Source organism: Ursus americanus, chromosome 11, assembly GCF_024610735.1.
Source record: "Ursus americanus isolate L20-20 chromosome 11, mUrsAme1.1.p, whole genome shotgun sequence".
Taxonomy (NCBI): domain Eukaryota; kingdom Metazoa; phylum Chordata; class Mammalia; order Carnivora; family Ursidae; genus Ursus; species Ursus americanus.
In genome coordinates this window covers 36,067,755-36,088,308 of record NC_142137.1, presented here as the reverse complement: position 1 = coordinate 36,088,308, position 20,554 = coordinate 36,067,755, and the positions used below count along the sequence as shown (strand labels likewise).

The window sequence follows — 20,554 nt, the reverse complement described above, 5'->3', positions numbered from 1 at the left end:
TTTGGCTCATTGAATTTTTAATTTCTGCCAGATTCACTCTCATTTCCGCCCTTAGAGATTCTATATTCTCATTAACATTTTCATTAATACTTTTTTCAAGTCTACACATCATCTTGACCATTGTTACTCTGAATTCCATTTCTGATAATTTGGTTATATCCATATCCATTAGTTCTGTGGCAGAAGCCACAGACTCATTGTCTTTGCTGGGGGGGATTTCTCCTTCTCGTTATTCTGATGAGGAGAGGTTGCGGGGTTGTCCAGAGCTCAAATTATTTACTGGGACCCAGGCCGTGGGCCTTTGTTTTATAGGGATCTTAGGGATGTGGGCTTCTTGATTTTTCCGCCTGCCTTCTGGGGGAGGGGCCTGCTGCGCCAATACTCAGGCAACCTTGTTTGGGTAGGTCTCCGTGTCCCCTGGGAGGGGGGATGGGGATGGGCCCACTGTGAGCCAGTATTTCCAGGCTTTTGTTCTCTGGTGGCTTTCCTTGGTTGTTTGCTGTGCCTCTTCTGAGAGTTAGAGCAGCAGTGGCCAAATCTCAGCCTCTGTCTCAGAATAGAGGGATCGCGGACCGTTCTCTACTGATATTCTGGCCACTTTAACTCTGTTTCTGTTGGTGCTGCTCAACCCTGCAGCGTCCGGGGATGTGCGCCCCACACCCGGCGTCCCAGCCCTCACTTCCAGGGCCAGCGTGTCTCTGTCCTTTGTGTTTCTAACACCGCCAGCCGCCCCCGTGTGCTCCCGGTCTCAGTCTGGTTCCAGTGAGCACACCGGAGCTCTGTTTCAGTCTTGTGGTGCGTGTTCCCCGGCTCACGGTCTCAGTCTGCTCTCTCACGGTGCCGGTCCTGGAGTCCACCCGCTCCCCTGTGCAGGTGGCTACTGCTTCCCAGCGCCCGAATGTGGCGGCTCCCTCCTCCTTCCGTTTATCTTCCGATATCTGTGCGTGGTTTCACGGCTCCGGGCTTCGTACCTCAATACTCAGTGCTGGAGATGTTCATTTGTAGAGATCCAGATGTACCTTCCTGCGTCTCAGGCTGATTCCGTGGATGTTCAGGCTGGTCTGGTACCTATCCAACTCGACTCAGGGGACCGGCTGAAAAAGGGGTCCCCTACTCCTCTAAACTCTGCTGTTTTAAACAAAGCCCTGGAGACCCATCCTCCTCTGGCTACCCGGGGAAGTCCTCCTGTTTTGTTAAATAATGTTACATTAATTTCAGGTGTACAACATAGTGATTCAATAAGTTTATACATTATGCTGTGTTCACTACCAGTGTAGCTGCCATCTGTCCCCATGGGTTCCTATTTCAATATCAATGACTGTATTCCTTACACTGTGGCTTTTATCCCCCTGACTTATGCATTCTATAACTGAAACCCCTTCACCCATTTTGCCCAACCCTCTACCCCATTCTCCTTTGGCAACCATCAGGTTGTGTTCTGCATTTATAGGTCTAATTCTGCTATTTCTTTGTTCTTTTTTTCCCCACATATAAGTGGGATAATATGGTATTTGTCTTTCTCAGTCTGACTTATTTCACTTAGCATAATACCCTCTAGGCCCATCCATGTTGTTACAAATGGCATGATCCCATCCTTTTTTGTGGCTGTGTAATGTGTTTATGTGTGAGTGCGCACATGCACACACATATATATACCGCATCTTCCTTATCTATTCATTTGTCGATGGACACTTAGGTTGCTTCCATATCTTGGGCACTGTAAATAATGCTGCAATAAGCATAGGGGTGCATGTATCTTTTTGAATTAGTGTTTGTTTTCATTTTCTTTGGGTAAATACCCAGTAGTGGAATTAGTGAATCATATGATATTCCTATTTTTAATTTTTTTTAGGAATCTCCATACTGTTTTCCACAGATGTACCAGTTTATATTCCCATCAACAGTGTACAGGGTTTCTTTTTCTCCACATTTTCGCTAACACTTGTTATTTCTTATCTTTTTTATTTTAGCCATTCTGACAGGTGTAAGGTGATAGCCCACATTTGATATTTGTCCAAGAATGTTCAGAGCTCTATATTCGTGAAAGTCAAAATCTGATAAAAAAAAAAAAAAAAGATGTCCCAGAAAAATAAATTTCAGGATATACATTGAATAAACAAATTTCAACATATTTACATAATGGAATACTACTTGTAATAAAAAAAAACACTATTGACACATGCTACAATATAGAATGAATCTCAAAATATTGTGTTAAGTGAAATAAAAAACACAAAAGGGTACGTACTGTGTGAGTCCATTTATATGATGTTCTAGGTAAAGCTAAACCAACAGTGAAAGAGATCAGAAAAGTGGCTGGTTTAGGAAAGAAGGATGTGCAGGAATTGTCTAGAAGAGAGCATGAGGGAACTTCTAGATGATGGAAATAGTCCATATCTTAGAGGGGTGTGGGTTATACAGCTTGTATGCATTTGTCAAAATTAATTAAACTGTACATTTAAGATCTTTATATTTCTTTGAACATAAGGTATACCTCAATAAAATATGATCTTCTACTAATTAAAAATCAATCTTATAATACCCTATTATGATAGTTGATAGGAGGTAGGCCTATTTCAAGGCTATAGAGATCTATAAAGCCAAAATATTTTATTGAAACTACTTAAATTTTGCAAAGTCAGCCAGCATCACCAACACTGCAGCACTGAAGTCTTACATTATTTATACTTCGGAGACTAAAATATAATTAATAATTAAATACAGGATCACCAGGAGTGTATTCAGGTACTGGCATAGAAAGAACTTCCTGGTCATTACCCAAATGAATTTAATCTGATTGTGTTGTAGTAAACATTGGTAAAGCCATTTAAATTATGGTTGACCCTTTTAAAATGCTGTGATAAGACTAAGAACTTGAAATTACGGTGAACATATGAATGATGATTAATAGTTTTTAAAAATTGGCCATTTTACAAGAGTGAGAATAATTTGTGACATGTATGTTTTTGGTATAACGTGATGGAAACTCAATTTCTTTTTTTTTTTTGTCTAGGAGAAGGATACTGGCTCATATAAATGGGGCAAAGCTGTCATTAGCAATATGTACATCTAGAATGTACATCTATTAGTACAGTTAGATTTATAAATAGGAATTCTAAGATATATAAAAAATAACTTCACTGCTCATTATAGGCCAAATGTAACAATACTGCTAAGTTTGTGTTCTGATCTGAATAAGTAAAACTCAGATGTAGCTTATCAAGAAATTAACGGAGCACTTAAGATTATTTTATTTTGTTTTATTTTATTTTATTTTATTTTATTTTATTTTATTTTATTTTATTAATTTATTTTTAAAGAAAATTACCACCCTATGTGGGTAAAAGACCAGTCTGGTTTGGCTGGGATTATGAGGGCTTCCTAGGGCATGAGACTTTCAGAGCTAAAACCATGCAAGGCCTAGGCAAACTAGGAAAAACAGGGTACCTTACCTCTAAGAGTGCTAAAAGATGAATTATAGCTGGTCCAATGAGTAGATGTTTGATAACTGATGTTTAATTTGTTGTTCTTCCTTATCTCTGTAGATCTCAAGTCTAGCCATATTTTAAGGTTCAGTTTAAGTGCCACTTCTTTGTAATCTCTCTCTCTTTCTGAATTCACATAACACTTTATATCTTTACCATTCTTGTTCCACTTAGTCCTTTAAAACATCTTTATCAGAGTTATCTACATACGAATTTTATCTCTGGCACTACATGGAAAGTTCTTCTAGGGCATGATGTTTGATTTATCTTTTATCCCCCATAGCTTCTAGCATGGTGCTTCGCACTTATTTTGTCAGAAAGCGTGTATTAAAAGGAATGAATGAGTCCACAAGTTAAGTAGATTATACCGATGGGATGAGATGCTCCAGTGTGTAATAAGAGGAAAAAAACAAAACTACTGACATGCGTATGAGAAACCCAGCTTTTAGTCCTCTTTACCACTAGATAACTATGTGATTTTGGACAATTCCTTTAATATTGTGTGTGTGTATGTGTGTGTATGCACATGCACGCTACAGTTTCTTTAGCCAAAAATTGAAAGTTACAACTAGAACCTTCCGTGCTGTCTAATGATGCTATTGAGCATTCACTGTTAGCTTTGTCATCCGTGTTCTCCAGACCTAATCCAGATTTTCAGCCTCTCCTGTTGTCCTCCGTACCGTATAGCCCCTTCACTTTTGGTAGATCACAGCTCCTCCTTCACAAAGAAAACCTGCCTGCTGGAAGAACCTTGTTCATCCACCCTCATATGTAGTTATACATTATAAGCAGTATACTGAATATTCCTTTTTGACACTCATGTTTAAGTCTTTAAGAAGTGAACAGCCATACTTACACATATTTGTAATTCAAAATTTTATATATGCATTGCTTGATGAAAGTACAATATTCTAGATCATTTTGAGGTTAATAGCTTTTGTGTTCTGAGAGCCGAGTAAAAATAGATTGCTTTAAAACTACAATTAGTTGTTTTGTACTTAATATGCTTTTAAATGATTTTTATGGGAGAAAAGTTATTTGTAAAAAGTTTCCTGTTAATTTCTTTGAAAATATAACTGACAGCTCTTAAAAGAACAAATTCATCAGTGTTTTCAAAATTCACATTAAAATATGTAAAAATATTACTTTCATCAATTTTCAATTAAAATGTGATTATTATGCAGACTTTTATACATTTTTATAACCCAGTTTTCTATTGTTTTTAGCTACTGATGCAAATGTGAAGAACGAAAGTCTTTCATCTGTGCAGCAGCTTGGCATTAAAATGACTGTCAGGTATATTATAGGGAAATATCTCCCTTGTGCATTTCTAGAATTTGTTTTATCTACCTGATATGTGCTTAATAGTATTTAACAACCAACTATTTTGTGTACTTTAAATGCAGAGTTTATCATTCAGAAAATAATAACTTTGTTTTGGGGATATTGGCACATGATTAAATTACCTCTGCTGGTAAATCAGTTATCGTTCATTATCATTTCAGAGGCTAATTACAGTGTACTTAAGCCTCTATGACTACAGGTTTTAAAAAAAATGCATTGTGAAAATCAGCACAATCATGCCATTTTCTAAAATATGATAGATTTTAATTGTCAAGCTATGGTGATGAGTACAAGAGTACCTTAAGGATAGATGCCAAAGTTAAAAATGAATAAACTAATTATAGTAGTTTGAATTTTTAGTACTCAAATTGTAATTTTCAAAAGAAATAAACTAAACAGCAGACTGTGAATTAGGGAGTGAGTCTCCTCTCTTGCTTATTAAATGGGGATCTTAATAGTTCTGTCCTACTTCAGTACATAATCTTTAGAATCAATTATAAAAAAGATGCATATGGAAGCTTTTAAAATGACTATTTTTATAAATTCATAGCATTATAGTGAAAAGTGTGATAGTAATTCTGGCTAATCCATCTGTATCACATAAAGCTTGTAACTCATTGTTTTGTGACCCTATATCTGCTTTTTATTTTGTAATGTCCAATTTCTATTCTGAAATGCAATCCATAGATAACACGAACAGGCTAGTCACATATTTTTTAAATTCAACATAATGTCTTATTGGTAAGAAGTAAGTGGAAAGTGATTTGTAATGAAATGTTTGTACCCAACTACAGTATATGACATAGCTGTCAACCATACAGAATCATTGTGATTTGGGCAGCTGCAAATAGAGACTGATGGTATTTTGGTGCTTCCAATACTGCTCGAGTTTTGCCACTGGCAAAGTGACTTTCCAAAATGGAGAGCAAGTCTTAGGCTTCAAACAACGAAGTACTCTTTCCCTGATTTATACATAGTTGCATTCAGTGTATAATAAAAAATATAGAAAAAAATATTTTATGATCTTATATAAAACAGAATTGGTTTCAGATAATTATAAATAGCTTCTTCACCCATGCAAACAACAGGCAGACCATTTGTAAGTGGTCGTGCAGGACTGTCCCACATGTAACCTTCTGACCATCACTCACCAACTGCTGTTAGTGCCCCCAGTCCCTATGCAATCAAAAGTGCCCCCATGAATTCTCAAGTGGCCCCAGGAGGGGAAGGTGCTCCCTCTCAGAACCTTTGGACTAGATGAAATCTAAAATTCGCTCAGTCTAACCTGTCAACATTACATATTTTAGATTAAGTTCAGGAAAAAATGCTTGTATTCTTCTCATCTGACAGTATCTACGTTTTGTTTTGTCATTACTGTTTTATTTTCCTTTAAAGTTGTCAGTATTTACCAGGTAACTACTGCTAATCCAAATATACTTATCAGGAACATATATGGATTGTTAAGCTCTCCCTATAAGTGTTCTGTTTAGCATAGTCATGCTAGAAGTAGAAGAAAACTTAAAACCTTGGGATCTCAAGAGAACTACGGTTGACGGATTTTAAAAAGTGAATTTGCAATGCAGGGCCTGATGTTCTTCATCTTGTATGTTTTGTGGGCTTTTAATGTAGATATGGCAAGTTCCTCAACCTGTTAAAAGACAGTGCAGAAAATGACCTTACCTTGGTTTTAAAGCACTGTGAGAGATTCCTGAAACAGCAGCAAGCTCCCATAAAATCTTCTCTTCATATCCTTTTTGAGTGGATTCACAGTAATTGAACATTATGTGTTTTTCATAGTTCTTTGATAGGGTACCTTAACACATTTATAGTAAAATAATGCTTTAACCTATATTGCTGATTCATTATGATGTACATTTGTAGTATTCTGTATTTTAAATATGAATTTTATTACATTGGGTAGTAATTACTAAAGTCATTCTTATTGAATCTTAAACTGAGTAATTAAAGTTATTAGGCTATATTTTCAGATATATACAAGGAATCTTTAAAAATAGGTTTAGTATATCTAGAATAAGAATATTCCAGAGTTAGTAAATCTAGAATAACAATAGAATGTACATTTATTTTACTTGAATTGGTTATTTTTCAGAAATAGGTTTGACTTCAAGGGGAAAAAGTACACAAACCATTTGCATTAACTGAATTCTAAAAATGTATGGATTTTTAAATATTTTATTATGTTAGTAATTTAGCAGATAACCTAAACCAGAGAAAGAAGATGGTACTATGATTTTAATGACTTGAATAAATGTTGCCACAAAGCAGATAGTTTTTTCTGCCTTTGCTAGTGCCATTGCCCTCCTTTACTTATGTAAGTAAATAGCACATAAGCTTGTAAATTGGTTGAAGATAACAAGAAGACTAAGTATCACTATCTCTTTCCTGATGGGGATCCTGGAAATGAATATTAATGGAGTTCTTATATTTCATCTTGTAAAATAAAATACTGCAAAAATTCCTTAACTGTGCTTTTCAGTCTGCCTGCAGGGGACTTATGCTGGCCATGACTGGTTTGTATCTTCTTTGTTCATGATAATGTTGGGGGACAAAGAAAAAACACTCAGATTTCTTCAGAAGTTCTCCAGGCTTCTGACCTCTGCTTTCCTTTGGTTGCCAAGACTGCATATTTCCGTAAGACTTTTTACTCTGTCTTTAAATGAGTGTGTTAAATTTTAAGGCAAATCCTATTTAAATTCACTGGGATCTTATTTGTAGAGACCTCTGTAATAATTTATGTTCATTTTCTACCTGAATGCTTTTTGACTGATTCTCTTTGAAGATACAGAGTTGACATTTCCCAAATGCTTGGTGTCTTGCCTAATGGTAACTGAATGAAAGATGAGTGATAACAGACGGATTATTAAGTTTTAAACTTGTCATTTAGTAAATTATAAAAAATAATATGTAAAAAGAGCTATTGAATTTTTTAATTGTTGCTTTGTTAGAAGGAATCACTTAAATTACAGTATAAGAAATTAATTAAGTCAAAATTGTCAACATATTCTATATGGAATATGGAAATCTATGATGAGTTTGGAAATCTATGATGAGTTTTGATTACAGTATTAAAGTGTATTTTAAAGGGTTTTGCTAGCTTCATGAGATCTTAAGAGTTCAGAGGTAAGAGCATCCCTCAATTTACTAATGTTTCTGTATTTTGTTTTACTTACTGCCATTAAGATCTCCAACTTGTACTATGCAAGATAGGCTAATACTTCCCAAACCTTTCCTATGACATACTGCACATCAACGCAATCGCATTGCACCCAAGGATAAATAAGGGATTGGGAGCGTATGTGGAGTTCAATGAAAGCATGTGTTATATGTTTCACAGTATATATTTGTGATAAGGAATAAAAAAGCAAAGAATCAGGGAGGACTATATTATAAATATTGAAATTTTGTAATTTTATGCTTGAAATAGCTGTATATAATTCCTGGATAAGAATTTCCAGCTCTTGTACTTCAGCATAAGGTGAAATTTGCTCACATGAACAGTCAGAAGCAAATGGCAAAAGAATGTGTACCACTTTTTCTTTAATCAGTGGAAACTATTTTCCTTCTGTTAACCAGAATTTGAATAATTCCTTAAATTGTACATGAAGATTTAAAAAATCTTAGATATTCCCCTCTTCCATTTATAGATGTAATGTTGAAAAACTTTTGATAATGAATATAGATTTTGAATCCAATCATACATTTTCATGTCATGTATTTGAAAATGATACCTGCATTCCACTAGTCTTAACTATTCTAGCTTAGTATTCAGATTGTGACACTGTCAAATATCACCAGTCAACTTTTTTTTTAAAGATTTTATTTATGGGGCACCTGGGTGGCTTAGTCATTAAGCATCTGCCTTCGGCTCAGGGCGTGATCCCGGCGTTCTGGGATCGAGCCCCACATCAGGCTCCTCTGCTGGGAGGCTGCTTCTTCCTCTCCCATTCCCCCTGCTTGTGTTCCCTCTCTCACTAGCTGTCTCTCTCTCTGTCAAATAAATAAATAAAATCTTTAAAAAAAAGAGAGTTTATTTATTTGAGAGCGAGAGTAAGAGAGAGAGAGCGAGCAGAAGCTGGGGGAGTGGCAGAGGGAGAGAGAGAAGCTGAGCAGAGAGCCTGACACAGGGCTCGATCCCAGGACCCTGAGATCATGACCTGAGCTGAAGGCAGACGCTTAGCGAACTAAGCCACCCAAGCTCCCCACCAGTCAATTTTTTTAAACCATAACTTTATAAAGTTGCATTTTTGCTTTGAATCTATAAACTTTTCATATGACATTATTTTATTTTTAATGTAATAGTGATATGGCACTCTAATAGGGTTTCTTCCCATAAAACTGAAATCAGGCAGGACTCCAGCAGCTTGAATGTTATTAGATTTATTTTGATAGCATCATTGAATATGGAATATAGATCTGTGAATGGAATGGAGTGACATGTTACTCAGGATGTTTAGACGAACTCTTGATGTAAAGCCTTGACATCTTTCTGTTGGTGCAGCTGTACCATCAGTGAACACTTACGCAGTGCCTTACATAGTATCATTTTTTATTTTCAACTTCTCAATATACCAAGTTGAATATTTTGTTAACCAAGAGTTTGTTGTAGTGCTTCTTTGTAAAATAACATTCTGCTAATATTCCTCTTCAGGGATTTTGTCTTAGAGCTGTTAGCTAAATGTAGTTACTAATGTTTCTACAGTCACAGCTCCATGGCATAAATGTTTTTGATTTAATCATCTTACGGACTGGTGCTTTTTCTATGCCACTTGTTAATGCATTCAGTAGTAATCTTAATACATTATTTAAAAAGTAGTCCTTTTTCTATTTTGTTTGTTCCATTGGTTTCAAACATTGCAGTGACACTTTCTATGCAGGTTGATAAAAGAAGCTAATCTGAAGTTGTCATGAGACACTTTGGCTTTAGCTATTAATAGCATAAACTTGTCCACCTTCTTTAGCTCAATCTCGTTATTATAATCAGCCTCAAAAAGCTTCAGCCTGTGCCCCAGTCCCACATTCTTCAACCTTATTACCCTGTTCCTTTTCTTCATAGCCTATGTCAATTCTTAATATGCTGCTTAATTTCCATATTTACTTATTTAAATACTTAAATGTGTAAGCTCTAGGAGGGCAGGGTTTTCTGGGGTTTTTTTACCAGTGTGTCCCAAACTATTTCCAATAGTAATTAATTCAACAGATAGGTGTTGAGTGTGTGAATTAATATTTAAATACAAATATGTTAAGGACAGTAAGCTTTTATTACTTTAAAAAATGTATTTAAAAGATAATTGATCCTCTGCATTCTTAAGAATGAAGAATGTTGTAAGCAGTTTGTATCAAAAAGGTATAAAAAATTGGCCCTGGATAAGCAATATAGGAAATAGTGGAATTTGACTTTGAAGTTTTCAAAATTTTATGAATTAACACTATCTACTCATGTGAGATAAAAATAATTTGAAACATTTTTTCCTTTGAAGCCATTGAGACCAGAAGAATCCTTGAATGTACTGACTGTATTAAATTATCTTTCATTATTATTTGTTCTTAAAAACAATAACTTCCTAAATGATAATATATTAATTCTTTATGGAGTTTAATCAAGAATCAGAGTCTGACGAATTTTAACATAAAAGCAGTTAATAAAATGACAGATTATGAAAGATCAAAAAATCAATTATTTCCATGTAGGAATACCTAGTTTCAAGTAAAATAAAAACTGAAGTATTTAACATTCACATACAGATAAAACTCCATTGATGATAAATCAAACGAAAGTAACAGTCAAATGAACTAGCGTAGTTCAACAGGAAGATTATGGGAGAGTTACATATATTTTATATATATATAAATGTGTGTGGGTATATACATTTATTCCTCGCTTACTCCTCATAAAATTAAAAATAGTTAACACAGGAAGTTTAGAGTTAACAATTCTTTTTTTTTTTTTAAGATTTTATTTCTTTATTTGACAGAGACAGCGAGAGAGGGAACACAAGCAAGGGGAGTGTGAGAGGGAGAAGCAGGCTTGCCCCCTAGCAGGGAGCCCGATGCAGGGCTCGAACCCAGGACTCTGGGATCATGACCTGAGCCACCCAGGCGCCCCATAGGGTTAACAATTCTAATACCGTTCAAATGTACATTTAGATTTAAATTTTACAATCATCGGCGCGTCATGGCGCACTTGTAAGCATTTGCAAGGCATTAGCAATAGTAAATCGTGTGACCAGTCACTTGTAGGAAAGAGAACTAGTGTCAAAACCACTTTCTTTTATATATAACTTTAAATCTTAGATCCATTTTTAAAGGTTCCATTTTCCCATGTGCTTTTTTTTCCCCTGGAGAGGAGAAAGGTCTGTTTCTAGAGTTACAGAATCAGAGTTAAGATAAAATGTTTTCGGTTCACCTCCTCATGATGCGTGTGCTGCACTGGTTCACTGAGGTGTGGCCAGTATAGCGTGGCCCGTTCTTGCACACACATCCCCAGAGTGCAGGACTGAACTGGACTGGTTTGGGCCCATTTAAATTGGTTTGGAGAGTTTGTTTTTCTCATAGGGTCTTTCTATTTAATTTGCATAGCAACTTGGAACTAGATTTTTCTTAGTGTCAGGAATAGAGTGACTCATCAGAACTACCTGTAGTAGAAGAGAAAAACCAAAAGACTGCTTACTACAGTCCATTTTTTAAGGCGCATGTCTTTCATTTTTACTCACTAAAGTAAAATACTCTGAAGAGTGTTATTTTATAAAGTCCTTGCTTCATGTTATGATGCTTTCTTGTATATCCCAACCCAAAAGTTTTTACTGATATTCTTTTTTACAGTTTTAGCATAGTTTCTATGTTATGTCACTTAGATGATATATTAAATGCTGTTTTCCTACATGTGTTTGTGCTTAATCCTATACTCTGAATTTTATTTAGAGTCACCTTTATTAAGAGTTGCCATCTTTTCAGAGTTGTGACTAAGCAAAACACATCAAAACACTAAAAGTATAACAAACAGGCTTTATAATTTGGTGATTCAGAAGACTCTGTTGTGGATCAGAGTTGTTATTATCGATCTGGTTTTATGAACACCACTTACTAAAAATTAGAGTTATGGAATGGCAATTAATAGGCCAATTCACTTTTATTATAAGCGAATGTATTTGATTACAATGTACAGTCAGTAACATCTCTTCTTATAATTCAGTCAATAATTTGTTGCAGATCTACGCTATGCAAGGCTTGGTGTTGGGACCTGTGTTAGTTATAAAAAAAGTATGGCATAATTTCTTCCAACAGAGGATAATCCATAAGACTAGAAGGACTCTTGCCTGAGCTTTGGGACTCCATTACATAATAGCTTGTTTTTTCTGAGAGTGTAATTAGTCTCTTGTCTCCATCTCTAAACACACTCTTTACTCCAAATATATTGTTTTCAATGCAACACAGAAAAGATACTGTATAAGAATTCTTACACTATTATGCATATATTCAGAAAATTATTACCTAAGTTTGCATTAAAAATTAATATATATGTATAATTGACTTTTTTGTGTTTATTAAACTCATTAATTCTACTGTACAAATAGTCATTACTGAAACGTGTATTTCATAAAAGAAGATAAAGGATACAAATTCTCAGTTTATATATATGTATATACATATATATGAATGTATTATGTATATATACATATATATTTTAATATGCATATATTAATGTATATATAATATATATACATATACATAATGTGTGTGTGTGTATATATACATACATATTTTAAAGATTTATTTACTTGAGAGAGAGAGAAAGAGCATGCGTGCGTGTGTGTGGGGATGGATGGCAGGGAAGTGGGACTTGGACAGAAGGAGAGGGAGGGAGAGAATCTCAAGCAAACACCCTGCAGATTACCGAGCCTGATTCTGGGCTCAATCTCATGACCCTAAGATCATGACCTGAGCTGAAATCAAGAGTCGGATGCTTGACTGACTGAGCCACCCCAGTGCTCCTTAGTTTATATTATTTTTAACTACTCAAAAGAAAGTTTATTTTTTGTTCTAGACATTCACCTGAGGTTGACTGTAAGATGTCCACTTAATATGCTATAGTATGTCTCTAGTCATCAGTATATAAAATTAATTTTTTTGTGTGTACTCTGAGGTATCTCTGAGAACCTGTCATAAAATATATATTTCTACATATATATTCCTAGAAATATATATTTATGCAATGTGAAATGGTAAATTGTCCTTTATGATGATAAATGATAAAACAGGAAAACCACTGATAAATCATCTCACTGGTTTCAGAAATTTTGGCTTATAACTCAAACCTAAATCTTTAAAAGCACTTTAGCAATAAAGTTTGAAAGAAATCCTCATTTTAACTTGTATATAATTGGTGTATGTAAGTTTGATTTGTTTTAATTTAAAAGCATTAATTTTCTTTTATTATAGTTAGCTCAGTAAAGAACATAAAATGCCTTTCTGGAAGTTTCTTAATTATTCATTCTACAGAACTAATTTGAATGTAAATTTTTAATATAAGTCCATCGGGTATAGTTGCTATTCTATCAGTTTTTCTTGACACAAAATGATACCTCCCAAGTTCATTCTTTGTTTTAAAATGTTGTGGTTAGATGCTAGATTTATAGTAGCACTCATTGAAGTATTATAGAGCAATCATGATGACATAAATTGTACCTAAGAGCCAAACTGAAAATATAACCAACCTTATGTAGAAATTGATGAAAAATGCAAGTTTGTACATATTCACACATATATAGATGGACATATAAATAAATGTAAAATATAAAATATATAAATTATATAAGATTAATATGTAATTATTATAGATATACATACAAAATAGCTGGTCTAAGAACTTTGATGGGAATGAATTATGCATTTTTTCCCAGTTTTAGTGATGAATTTCTTACGGAGTTCCCAATTTCAGTTATTAGTAACTCAAGTTCAGATTTAGGCTAATGTTATCTTAGAGAAAGGGGATTATGCAAATATCCCAAAGAGCTGATAAACTGAAACTTTTTAATGTGATAGAATCATTGGCCAAAGCCAAGGATAGCAAGCATATAGAAATACACTCAAGTATTAAAATATAAATCTTTATTACTTGTGTACTTGTACATTTATTCTTTCATGCAACAACCATCCCCTTCATTCCACAAGGCACTGAATTACAGTATTAACTTTATTTCTTTGTCTTGAACGGTATAAATATTGCCTTAATTGAGATTTATTCTTTCTACAGTGTTTATAACATTCTGACTTTTTAACTTACATAATTACAATGTTTGCAGTAATTCGTTATGCTACCACATTAATTTTGAAGTAGCAATTCAAAGCAAAAGATTTAGGTAAGTTGGTTTGATTATTTTACATTAGTTGAATGTTGATTAATTCTCAGTTTCTCCTTTTCATGCAGAGGTACCTAGCTACTGACACTATAGAATCTGGCATCCATCCAGTATATTTTTGCAGTACTCACTACATTGAAATGCTCCTGAAGGTGGAGGTGCCACTTGTGTTTTCAGCTTTTCACATGTCTGGTTTTGCACCATCCCAGGTAATCCAGAAGAAATAATGTTTCTTCAACTCTCAGATCTCAGTGTCTTTAAAGAAAATTAAATTCTCATCAAATATAGGAAATACATTTAAATTAATAAGATCATACTTTTCTATTTAAATTTCTAAACTGAATTTTTTCCCCTAGGTCTGTTACAATATACAGATTTCTTTATAGTAGATCCCTGGCATTCAGATTTCAAGTTCAACTTCAGCTAGGACATAGACATTCTGGAAGTCTATGACATGTAGGCTTTTTAATGGAGATAATATCTGCTTCATAAGGCTAATGTACGGATTAAGTGAGGTAACCGAGGGTAAGAATTCTTAACACTGAACGCCTGGTATTTGAGATACTGTATCTTAACCTAACAAGAAAGCCCAGTTCTCTGTTTCTTCTCTTGGGATCTGGGAAGGATTACTGATTTTTCTAGGGCCTGGTTGTGCTTGTGGTCACATGCAGGAGTGCCTCCTGTGCATAGGCAGTCCTTCATTGGTGGAGGGGTGGATTGTTTCTTTACTGTTATAAACAGGCTACAACTTAAAATTTTAGAGCTTAAACCTTTTTCTATTTTTAGAATAAATCTTTAGGTCAGAGTTCCAGAAAGTAGAAATACTTAACCAAAAGATAGGAACACTTTTAAGACTCTTGATGCATATTATCAAGTTGCTTTGATCTTACTCTTCTAACGGAAACGAAGAAAGTATCTGTTCTTCAGGTCTGGGTATTAGGCTTTTTCATAGCTAAATTAATAGGTGGCATTTTCTCTTTTTAAAATTTTGTGGGTTTTTAAACATTAGCAAAGTTGACTATAATTCCATAGCGTAGTTAATATTCTATTCTATTCTATTCTATTCTATTCTATTCTATTCTATTCTATTCTATAATAGTAGTTAATGGTATATTAGTTAATAATAATTCCATAGCGTAGTTAATAATAACAGGTAGTTAATTGACTACCTGTTTTAGCATGTTTATTATTTACTTGTATGTTCTTTAAAAGTAACCCCACTATTCAGATCTCTTCAGTTCCTGTTATGTATTTTATTTACTATTGTAATTTATTACTTACTTATTTACTATTAGTGTTTTTATGTATTTACTATTATTTATTGTATTTTCTCATTACATCCTTATAGTATGTCTTAATGCTGGTAGGAATATACCTGTCATACGCTTCCTCACTCTCCCGTGTAAAAGCTAATTTGGCCATTTCTATTGGTTCCTTTATGTGCCCTCTAAAGTGATTTTTCCCAGTTCAAATTGGGCATTTGGATTTGGATGAAATTTAAATTGCTATTATGTTCACTTTTCTCAAAGTAATTTATAGTTTATGCCCTTACAGTACTCAGCTTTCCTATCTAGGAATGTAGTAAGTTTTTTCCATTTATTTTCTTTGTATTATATTTTACTAATTTTGTATAGTTTTTTCCATTAGGTGTAATGTATTTCTTATTACAGATATATCTAATTAGTGTAGCTTGAAATTTCTTTTTCAATTTTATTTCCTTTGTGGGTACTGTTAATAATTAGTAAAGGCATAAAATTTTCTGTAGTCACTAGGTTGTACATTTTTTCTAGATTTGTGTTTTTTCCAACTTTGTAATGTATTTTATTTCTGTTTCGTTTTTAATTAAACTCTGTAATTTTCCAGAATAATTCTAAATAGTGGCTTGCTTGTTTTAGACTTGAACAATTATTAAGAAATCATCTAGTATTTCACCATTAAGAGATTTATTCCCTGTCATTCTATGGAAGAATCCTTCTACTTTATGTAAAATATTGAATTTTGTTTCCTTTTAATCAAATAAGAATGTTGAATTTTGTCAAGTTCCTTTAGGGTTAAGATTATCTTGATCGTGGGGTTTATTTGACTTGTTAATGTGACCATGGGTAGATTTCTTAATAGTAAACAATAGTTGCATTTCCTTGGATTTGCCCTCATGGCAATCTTTTCCTTTTAACTAGAAAATATAGTGCTTGGTAATGTGCCTTTAGACTTATTTTGAAGAGCCCTTATGTCATGTAATTGCATTTACTTGCATCTTGATACTGTGCCTGTTGAGTTTTAAATTTCCTGAAGTTAATAAGTCTAAATATAACAAGGAATTGCATGTAATGAAAAGGAATATTCTTTTTTGGCCAATTGTAGCTCTTACTTAGCATGTACCTAAAACACTTCTGGAATTTTGAATCATAAAATGTTTAATTCTGGTTGGAAGTAGATACTTAAATGTTTACTATAAGCTCAATAATCTGTTCTTTCTACTCTTCTAAAAATCCACCTAGGGAACAAAATATTCCTGAGAGCTCTTTTTGCCATTGTAGTGTTGCCAATCATTTATTAGTTCCTAACATATATCCTTTAATTTTAAAAAGGACTGCCACAAACTGTGGGAAAAACTTGCAGTACCTCTGGCCTCACTGTATCAATTTGATACCTTTTATCATTTTGGCGTTTATCAATTTGAAATTGCATATATATAGCAGATTTATCTAATAAAACCCACTGCATTATTTCTAAGCAGGAATGTTATGTTTCTTATATTATCTAATGTAAAAATGCTTTTTTAATGGCTCCCAATGTGAGCTAATCATTTTGTGCCTTAAGTATATATCATTGCTTTGTTGATATTATTTGCCATTTTACTGCTAATTATAAAATATGAAACAACTTTTAAGTAACGAATAGGTATAGGTACTTAAGTAATCGTTTGGATACAGATTTTGTATTTCAAAGCTTATTCATTTTGAGCTAATTAGAAGCAGTGCTTTTTGAAGTTGTGTATTTACAGACACTAAGGGATTGGTTGATTAATGTAGGATTTGCGAGTAGGTTGCTAAATAAAATACACATATCTCTAGAGTACAAATATATGTTCAGCTAGAATACAAAAAAAATAAAATAGAAATATATGTTGATTAGAGTTTGAGAGTAACTGAAAGTGGAAAAAGAGATTCAAATATATAGTCTTCCTTTTTAAATGAACAGAAAAATCACATGTTCTGATTAACTTTTTGACCAGTTTTATCCTTTGGTAAAACATTTTCCTTATTTAACTTTCCTAGCTTAAGAAAAGTACCACATATCTTTAATGATTTATCTCTTCTAATTCCTTGGAGTCATTATTCTGCATATCATTATTGTACTATACTGTGTCAGCAAATGGGCTAACACGGATAATCCACTGAATATACTTTAGAAAAACCTCATGGTTTTTTTTCTCATTTGCTGTTTTTTTCTCCTTCTCCCATCATGAAGACTGGATTTAAAAAAAAAAAAACAACTATTCTTACATTTCATATCTTGTGACATAGTGTTTTTTGAAAATGCAGAACTATATAAATGCAAAGCAGAATGTTTCTTGTTCAGAGTCCTACTCGTAAATGTATATATATATTATATATCCCCAGGCTTTCTCTCTTCTCATGTTGTTGATGTTGCCATTTGAAATAGTACCTTTCTCCCTGTACCACATCTTTGTGTCAACTACTTATCCTTTGTTTGTCCAAATGGAAAATTTTTTTCAATGAACTACAAGTAGATTTGAATTTGTGTACTATTTCTATACTTCTAGTAGAAATCTATATCTTGCCTTGTGGAATAGTTATTTGTGTACTTTACCTCTTTAATAGTTGAAATTCCTTCAAGGTATGTGTGCCCGATTTATCTTCAAGTTCTTTGGGTATGTTATCTAGTATCTTTCCTAGAAGTACAATAGAAATACTCTTATGTATAGTAACTCTTTGCAGTGTAAAGATGTATTTCCAGAGCTTATCTCATTTAAAATTTTGACTACTTCATGTGACAGGGGAAATTCAGTGGAGTCAGTGAATTGATTTATTGAGGTTACCTTGATAGCAAGGACTTCACTTGGAGCCACATCTTTTGATTTTGAAATTAGTTTTCTTTCTTTCTTTGCTAATATTCTTTCTATAATGTGAGCAAATAAAATAAGGCCAGAAGAGTTGTGAAAAACATTGTCTTTGAATCATAAAACTTGGCCATTTAGTTCATACTTATTCTGACTTAATCAGGCACCCATAAAAAATTGTTTTAACCAAACTTTTTTTTATTTAATTCTTATGGAAATTTTTGAAGATTGTTTTTTTAATCTAGATACAAGTGAGAATAATTTACCTCAGATAAAATAATTGTGTTTATCTCAGTGTTGCATCTTAATGTCCTTTAGTAGCTGAAGTATGGTTGAAGAACAGAATTTCCTAGGAAGGTTATGGTACATTTTGATATATATCATACAAGTATGATGTATATCATACAAGATTTTCTTTCCTTATAAGTCTAAAACACCATATAAATGTTTTAAAATGTGATTAGGTTTAAGGAACAGTGGTTTACTATAGAAACGAACATAATTAGTTTGTTTCACTTTCTTTGTAAGCCATTTCATTACTAATATTTTTTCAATTAATATAAGAACTCAGCTGCTTAGTTTTGAAAATGCAGTACATTTTTGGACTTATAAGAGGGAATTTGGCAGTGTCTAGCAAAATCATATGTGCATTTACCCTTTAACCCAGCAATCTCATTTATAGAAATCTATCCAGGAGATTATCTGACAAAAATTTGAAAATACATACAAATGTTTGTTATATCACTGATTATAGTATCAAAAGACTAAAAACTGCAAATGTCTGTAAATAGGGGCTTGGTTGAAAAATTATGGTTTATCTATGATGGAATACCATGCAGTTGTAAAAATGAAAAATACCTCTGTATATTGTGTTGGAGTGATATCCAGGATCCTTTGTTAAGTGATAAGAAGATGAAGAGAAAGAGTGTTTAGCATGTTAACATTTATGTAAGAAAGAGTGAAGCCACAAATGCATGTACAAATGTGTTTTATTAAAAACATGAAAGAATGTATCACATTTTTTTAAATGATTGCTTATAGGGATATGGAGGGAATGAGCTGAAGAGTCAAGGAATATACCTTGCTTTTGTATTTTTACCTCGGAATCATTTAAATATTTTATATAGTGATATAAATACATGTAACCAACAAAATAAATTCTGTCCCTAAGAATATAAAGTCAAACTGAATTAAATGAACTTAACAGTACATATTTGATAGTATAAACTCAGGAAAATCACAGTATCACTTTAAAACACAGTTATTTGACTGTGTCAAGTGATATGTTGTCTAAAGACAAAGAACAGCAAAAATACTGTTTTAAGTAATCATATTGCTTGTGGTAGTGCTGCAATTCTAAGATTATTTTTGTCTTGTGTGATAGATAAAAAGAAAGATTGATGCCATTGGTAACGGAGAATTTTGGTGTGTTTTAAAGCAAACATAGATATAATTTATAGCAACTTATGATGTATTTTCTTTTAAAAAGTTTAAAGAAGGGGAACCTACAGGGGAAAATGTGCTGAAGAATCTTATCAATCAAAATTTTGAAGCTATGATGGATCTGGTTCATGTACTGTTTTTCCATATATATATATATATATATATATATTTGAAAAATTCCATAATAAAAAATGTTTTATGAGTTCATCATTCTGCTTGGACACATACTGTTTCCTTTATCCTTTTAGAATTTTAGATTGTTAGCTGACTTGCAAACCTTTGCATTCTATAAAGAGAGAAGTTATTTGCTTAAGGATTAAATACTGTGACTCATTGCTTACTCTTGTAGGGGAATACGATTTTAGAATTCTGTTATAGTTTAATAATTTGAATCATCCTGCACACAGAATAGCTGATATAATTTCTGCCAAATGAAGAGGGACATATATTTAAAAAGTGTACATCTCCCCCTTTGAGTGTCAGCTCTATGAGAGCAGGAACGAAATGTCTTTTGTTCACTTAAAAATTATAATGCTTGTTTGTGTATTAGGTACACAAATAATATTAAATGAATAATAAGCATATGTATTTTGTTATAGAATAACATTTATATAGCACTTTATATACTTTCAAAGTGCTTTCAGTTATGATCTCATTTTCCCTTCCTAAATTTCCCATATGTAGAAAAAGACAGGCATTATTTCTGTTTAATGGAAGAAAAATAGACAATTTACAGAAAACAATGCTTGAATGCATATAAATGCCTGAAAACTGCATTAATAACCGTGTATAAGGAAGAACTAATTGCAGATTCTGGGGTG

At 33.2% G+C, this 20,554-nt stretch overlaps 1 protein-coding gene across 3 annotated transcripts in view; it reads left to right on the top strand.

The window, feature by feature from the left end:
- TBC1D32 (TBC1 domain family member 32) overlaps positions 1-20,554 on the top strand; it is a 214,071-nt gene that overhangs the window by 172,244 nt on the left and 21,273 nt on the right. For all 3 annotated transcript variants that reach the window (XM_045798573.2, XM_045798571.2, XM_045798572.2), the window contains 4 exons: positions 4,712-4,781; positions 6,459-6,574; positions 7,327-7,481; positions 14,275-14,415. In XM_045798573.2, coding sequence (XP_045654529.2) covers positions 4,712-4,781; positions 6,459-6,574; positions 7,327-7,481; positions 14,275-14,415 — 482 coding nt within the window. The remainder of the gene's footprint in view (positions 1-4,711; positions 4,782-6,458; positions 6,575-7,326; positions 7,482-14,274; positions 14,416-20,554) is intronic.